Source organism: Tachysurus vachellii, chromosome 14, assembly GCF_030014155.1.
Source record: "Tachysurus vachellii isolate PV-2020 chromosome 14, HZAU_Pvac_v1, whole genome shotgun sequence".
NCBI lineage: Eukaryota > Metazoa > Chordata > Actinopteri > Siluriformes > Bagridae > Tachysurus > Tachysurus vachellii.
Window position 1 is genome coordinate 359,078 of NC_083473.1, and position 7,024 is coordinate 366,101.

The window sequence follows — 7,024 nt, forward strand, 5'->3', positions numbered from 1 at the left end:
TGGTAAGCGCTTCCGTAGCCTGATGGCAAAAACCGAGAGACTTAGGAGGAGTTTCTTCCCCCAGGCCATCAGGCTCCTAAACTCAAAACCAGCCTCTTAACATCTTCATGTCTCCACTTAATATTTACTTTATCAGTAAGATTTTCATCATTCACTACCTCACATTGACATACTGAAAGTGTCAACCTGTTTGCACATTTGCCTCATTGCAAGTTCCTTTGTATCTTAATATTTAAGAATACAGTATAATGCACATATGCACATTGCCTCTTGTACATCCCTGTGTATCTTATATTTATAACTACAGTTTACTTTCATGCACATTATTTTCCATTTTACAGTATACATATTTTTTATATTTTATTCTTATATTTTCATTTTTTTACTTTTATCTCATTCTTTCATTGTTTTTCTAATAAGTGTAATGTCCATGGAGTGGACCTGACTCACATTTCACTGCTGGTTATATATGCTATATATTTGTGTATGTGACAAATAAAAATCATGAATCTTGAATCTTAAATCCTTCAAGTTGGCAGTTATTAGGCCCCTCATTAAGAAACCTAATTTAGATCCTAATGAACTATCAAATTACAGACCTATTTCACACCTTCCATTTAGGTCTAAAATACTATAAAAGGTTGTGTCTGTTCAACTGAGCTCCTTCTTACAGGAGAACAATATGTTTGAAGAGTTTCAGTCAGGTTTCAGGCCCCATCATAGCACAGAAGCTTCTTCCTTCCATCTAAAGGAGTTTTTCCTCCCCACAGTCACCTGAGTCACCTCAGAATTGCTCATTGGGGATAAATACAAACACATTTAAATATATCTAATATTAATCTTGAATTTTGTATTATATTAATCTTTATATTATTTTTTATATTAACCTTTTGTTCTATGTTTATGTTCTGTAAAGCTGCTTTGAGACAATGTCAATTGTAAAAAGCGCTATACAAATAAACGAATTGAATTGAAAAAGACATTCAAATCACATGAGCCAATATTTTATTCACAAAGGAACATAGATAACATAACAAAAACTTTTATCCACTAAATGAGCTCATTTCTCGTATACCACCCTGCTGCTGCGATCACTCCACTGGCTTCCGGTAGCTGCATGCATCACAGTCAAAACATTGATGCTGGCCTACAAAGCCAAAAATGGACCAGCTCCCTCTTACAGTACCTAAAAGCCCGCATCACTCCTCGCACTGCACCCCGCACCCTCCGATCTACCAGCACTGCTCGACTGGTTCCACCATCTCTCAGGGTAAGAGGCAAGTATACTACAAGACTCTTCTCTGTACTGGCACCAAGGTGGTGGAATGAACTTCCCCTAGAGGTCCGGACAACTGAGTCACTGGCTATTTTCAAGCGGTGGTTGAAGACCTACTTATTCAGGAAACACTTCAACTAGCACTTCTTTCCTTATCTTTTGCATTTATTAAAAAAAAAAAAACTGACACTTTTTCATTGTAACATTGAACAAATGTTTTAAACTCATGGTATCTTAAGTATGTAATCTTGTGAGCCAGCATTAATGTATTCAATGCTAGAGATTTAAGCACTTATGTACTTCGCTCTGGATAAGGGCCTCTGACAAATGCTGTAAATGTAAATGTAAATTTCTAATTTGATGCCTGGTACCCAAACACTAACACAGAGAAGCGTCTCCAGAATACTAAGCTCTTCTGGACTACACTTCCCAGAATCCATCACCTACACTGATTGCACCGCCACCTGTTCCTCATCAGCCACTCCCTATAAAGGCTGAACTTGAACTTGACGCCAGTGCAAAGTCTGGATCTGTTTCGGCGATCATTCTGAGCGTTATTTGTGTATTTCCTAGTTCCGGTTTTGATAGTGTTTTTGTATTCTAGGTTTCTGATTGTTTACTGCCTGCCCTGACCTTCTGCCTGCTTTATCATTTCCAATTTCTGCCTGCTCTATGTCATTGTGTTTGCCTGCCCTGACCTTGTCTGTCTGATTACGAGATCAGCTGCAAATGGATCATCAGCCTTACGACTCCTCGTTACAGGAGACTTCGCCACCGAGCGATCCAGCAGCTGTCCTCCAGCTTGCGACACAACTCTCCGGCCAAGCACAGCAGCTCGCCCGCCACCATCAGCAGCTGACACGACTCACCGCGCTCACCGGAGAACTCGCTGTGGCGTTGCAAAGTTTGTGAGGAGTCACTGGAGCACCGAACCCTCAGCCATAGGCGATGGCTCCCCCAGCCACCACATATGCCACTCGCCTTCCCGGAGAAGTTCAACCGAGATCCCGGAAAGTGCAAGGGCTTTCTAATGCAGTGCTTGCTCTTCATAGCGTAACTCCCTCATCAAACCCGCCACCGGCCTAACTCCCTTTCAGTGCGTTCTGAGCTTTCAGCCTCCCTTGTTCCCGTGGTCCGGCACGCCCTCCGACCTGCCGGTCGTCGATGATTGGTTTTGCCGGAGCGAAGAGACGTGGAGCTTGGCACATTGCCAATTGCAGAGGGCCATCCGGAGACAGAAAATCCAGGCCAACAAGCACCGCAGGGCACATCCTAAATACCGACCCGGTCAGTGGGTCTGGCTCTCTACCCGCGACATCCGTCTCTGCTTGCCCAGCCAAAAAGTTAGCCCCAGGTACGTGGGGCCGTTTCGGATTGTCAGCCAGATCAACCCGGTCTCTTACCGCCTCGCGCTGCCTCGAACCTATCGCATCTTGCCCACCTTTCATGCTTCACTGCTGAAGCCCGCTGATAGGCTGGGAGGAGATCCAGAGGGTCCCGTTTATCCGCCGGACCCGCGCCACTTCTAAACGACGGTGAAGAGGCATACCAAGTCCGCGACCTACTGGACTCCAGATGTCGAGGAGGTAACCTGGAATATCTGGTCGACTGGGAGGGATACGGCCCGGAGGAACGCTCGTGGGTGAAGGCGGAGGACATCCTGCGGGGGACATCCTGCCATCCTCGTTACACTACGGGTCTGTTTGGGTGATTAAAATCACCTGCAACTATATAGGCAGCCTCCAACTGAGCAGTCTGTTGTTCGCTAATGGATGCATAAAGTTCGTTCATAGCAAGCTTGGCGTTAGCATCTGGGGGGGTCTTACCGGGTTCATCTGTTGTTTTGTCTGCCTGGAGTATGTGGCATCCATCTAACTTGATAGAAAGTCCATAACTCTCTTACTGTTTGTTAGGCAAAGTCATATGTCATCGATTTTGTTCACCAGGGACCACACATTAGTGAGAAAAATGACAGAGAGAATGAAGAGACCTGGCATGGTGGGAGCTTTAGCCTAGCTTTTATCGCATCACACTTCCCTCACGTTTGTTTATGGTCTCGATGCCGTCTGCGAGCACTTCCACCTGGCCGGAAAGAGTACGTAAACTCTGGCCTTCTGGAGATCTCAGGGGTGAGTCGAGTATTGCTGAAAAAAAACTGTTGGAGGTGGCATAGACTGATATCCAAATGTTCCTGCTGGGTTTACAATATTAAAGTGAAACTGTTGTCAAAATGAGCAGAAAGAGTACTGCAAAACTGAGAAATTTGGAGAGACACTGAGCGTTGTGATGCGCTCGTGCTGCCATCTTGGTCTTCATCAAAATAATGGATAATAATAAAAATAATAATAAAAGAATGTTAAATTTGGACTCATCTGACCATAGAACACTATGTTGCTTCTGGACCATGTTCACATACGGCTTCCTTTGTGCATGACAGAGCTTTAGGTGTCGTCTGCAGATGGAAGGCGGATTGTGTTCACTGACAATGGTTTATGGAAGTGTTCCTGGGTCCATGTAGTGATGTCATTGGCACAATCATGATCCGATGAGTGATTCATCTGAGGGCCCGAAGCCATGGACATCCAATAAAGGTCTTTGGCCTTGTCCCTTACACACAAAGATTTATCTATGTTCTATTGTGAATAAAATATTGGTTCATGTGATTTGAAAACCTTTTAGTTTTTCCATTCTATTCAAATGTAAAAAAAAAAATTCAGAATTTGTGTTGTAAATCATTACTCTTCTAGAACTGTGTACTATAGAGCAGTGTAAAATTTAAAGAAACTTAAGCATGAGTTTTAAAAATAAGTTTCATATATCACAGTGAAGTTACTGATTGTTCAGTAAAAGGTACTTGAGCACACCAAACTATTGTTAACAAGTGTTGTTGCAAGTGTCAGACTATCAAAGATCCACAACCTTCACTAAACAATCACCTGGCTGGTGTGGTGTAGAGGATATTTCCAGAGCCTCCTGTGATATGACAGAAGCAGGTGTGTCATCCTGAGATGTTTGACAGAAGTCTGAGAGGCCATGAGGTGCTGAGTGCATCTGTTTTCGCTCATGTTCCTCTGCTGCTAACCTTTCTGCAGTTTTAAATCTGATTGACAGAAGAATAAAGACGATGAAGAAAATCGAGGTTATACTGTACATGGTCCCGTTTTAATTGTTTGAAATTCTGACCCTTGAAATAGGTGAACACTCACCTTTCCTCTCGAGCTAATCGAGCCTCTTCCATGTTCACAGCGTAGTCCCGACTACAAAAAGATCACTATGTTTATTATTACTGTCATTTTTTTGTATATATTTGTTTTGTAGGTTGTGATGAAAAATCATTTTAAAACACTACTGAAATCTTACAAAGTAAAACTGCTTTAATCTTCTTTACAAATAATTGCAGATTCTATTCTTACACAAAACAGTTCTTCACTTTCACTCTTCCAATCTTAATGGTTTGACCAAATGTATGAGGGCTTTGATTTCAGAAAAGGTTCCAGGTAAAAGGGTCCCTTTGCAACCTCAACTTTGAACATTGAATTTTCCTGAACAACCAAGAACCCTCAGTTTCCAGAACCCTCAGTTTCCAGAACCACATTTTCCTGAACCCTCAATTTACATTTACATTTACATTTACATTTACAGCATTTGGCAGAATTCTGAACAATTCTGAACAATTCTGAACAATGTATCAATAAACCTGTGATTTGACAGCAATTAGGTGTCACAGCAAAGAAAAACAGCAATTAATTCAGTGATAATTATTATAGTAAAGAGATGAAGCGGGTGGAGCTGACCTGTGTCGATTCCTCTCTTCTCTCTCTAACCGCTGTAGTCTCTCCTCCCTTTCAATCCTCCGCCTCTCTCTCTCTGCTGCCAGGGATTCCTGATGCTGCCGATAGGAGGAGGACAGAAGAAGAGGAGGTCTGTTGTGGTGAAGAAAGAGAGAAAGAGAGAATGAGATCTTCAAAAGGTTTAGAGGTATAAACTGTGTATATGTCTGTGGTTACCTGTCATTCTGCTGAGTGGGAAATAATTGCACCTGCCTAACAGAAAGAAAAAGGGAAACAGAAAGAGAGAGAGAGATTAGACACCAAAATGTTTTAAACAAATTGTCTAAAGACTAGTGTGTGGTGGAGGTGAAAGAAGTAAAAAAATTAAAGCAAGCACAAAGTGCAGCCAAACAAGACACATTTTAAAAGTGATTTTAAGAAACTGGTTTCATTTCAAGGTGTTGGGGAAAAAACGGTGTAGGTCAGAGGTCACAGGTGAAGAAGTCAGTGTCATCAGTCACAAGCACTGCACTGTGTCCATTTATCTCTCCCAGAACTGTGTACCTTTCACTGTTCCTCTGTTTTAGCTCCACCTCCTCCTCGATGTCATAGGAAAAGAGATGAAATGGAGAGTGAGGGATGTATGGGAGGAGCCTCTGTGGGTGGGTGGAGCCACGAAAGGGTGGAGTCATCTCTGAGCAGGGTGGAACTGTGACTGAGGACTTGCGCTCGGCTAGTAAAGTTTCTAGCAAAGATGGTGGCTTGACGTAGCCCTCAGACACCTCCACACACTTCACTTGCTCTACTTCTGTACCAGGACGAACTGACTGGTCACTAACGGAGTGGGAGATTAAAATCGCACAGATGAACTAGAACTCAGGATTCTTGAATGCCAAGATAAACTGAAATGGTTTGGGAACCCTAAAATTGTTCATTAGTGACGTGGAGTGGGCTGAGAATTTTTTAATTTAAATAAATTCGACTGATTGAGTATTCCAAATTTACATAGAACTGAAGTTGAGTGAGTTGTGAAAATCTCTTTCAGTAAATCTTTCACTACAGATTACCTGATAAGACTCTGACTAAAGGGTTTAGTTTCTTTCTCTTCAACATCACCATCATCATCATCTGAGTATGACTCTGTAAGTGGAGTCTCCTCCCCTTCTTCACACTCCTCTCTGTAGAGGGATGAAGGGATGAGGAAGACCACATATTGATGATGTACACATCTAAAAATATACATATCTAAAAATGTAGAAGATAACCAAAACAATTCACACGGAGAGAAATAAATTAAATAGAATGAGAGAGAGCGAGAGCGAGAGGGAGAGAGAGAGGGAGAGAGTTTTGATTTCTTTTATTTTTCCCAAGATTTTTCCCCCATCATGTTACGGTTTTGTTATGTTGTATTTAATAAATCATGTTTTTAGCTTTTCCCGTTTTTGGGTCTGAATTTTCTCTGTTTTCTGACAAAATGTCTGTTTGTGTCTTAGAGTTTGTGTGTTTATGCACAGACACTTGTGTATTTTATGTATCTGTCCTATAGTGTATTGTATTATTTACACTGTCTGTCTTGCAGTGTTTACTTCAGTCCTTATCTCTGTGCTTTTCTACGTAGCTCCCTGGTCCTGGAGGAACGTTGTCTCATGTCACTGTGTACTGTGTCACATACATGTGAATGAAGTGACAATAAAAAGCTTCTTTACTTGTGCATGTCTGTGTGTGTGTGTTCTTACGTCTCATCACTCCTGTTCTTCCCATGTAAGGAGGCGGGGTTTAAAGGGGAGCCGTGGCCCGTTTTGCCCAATGAGTGCCTTCGACTGTGGCGCCTCTCTAATCCCTGACCCTTCGCCCTGCTGGTGGTGGACCCGAGGTTTCCATAGAAACCTTTGGGCAGGGCCTGCCCATCATCATCACCATCCTCAAGCTGTAGTGTTACCTGAAGGATTAACAAAATGTGAAATAATATGTGACTTAA

At 42.4% G+C, this 7,024-nt stretch overlaps 1 protein-coding gene across 5 annotated transcripts in view; it reads right to left on the reverse strand.

Annotated features, from left to right (window-relative positions):
* fhod3a (formin homology 2 domain containing 3a) overlaps nt 1–7,024 on the reverse strand; it is a 47,466-nt gene that overhangs the window by 25,405 nt on the left and 15,037 nt on the right. For 3 of the 5 annotated variants that reach the window (XR_009649469.1, XM_060886879.1, XM_060886878.1), the window contains exons 10-16: nt 6,783–6,985; nt 6,114–6,224; nt 5,611–5,880; nt 5,284–5,319; nt 5,071–5,199; nt 4,483–4,533; nt 4,213–4,376 (exon numbers count right to left, since the gene is read on the reverse strand). Coding sequence is in view for 4 of the 5 variants with exons in the window: in XM_060886879.1 (XP_060742862.1) it covers nt 4,213–4,376; nt 4,483–4,533; nt 5,071–5,199; nt 5,284–5,319; nt 5,611–5,880; nt 6,114–6,224; nt 6,783–6,985 (964 nt within the window). In the remaining variant the exon portion in view is untranslated. The remainder of the gene's footprint in view (nt 1–4,212; nt 4,377–4,482; nt 4,534–5,070; nt 5,200–5,283; nt 5,320–5,610; nt 5,881–6,113; nt 6,225–6,782; nt 6,986–7,024) is intronic. The other 2 variants (XM_060886880.1, XM_060886881.1) reach the window with 2 other exon arrangements.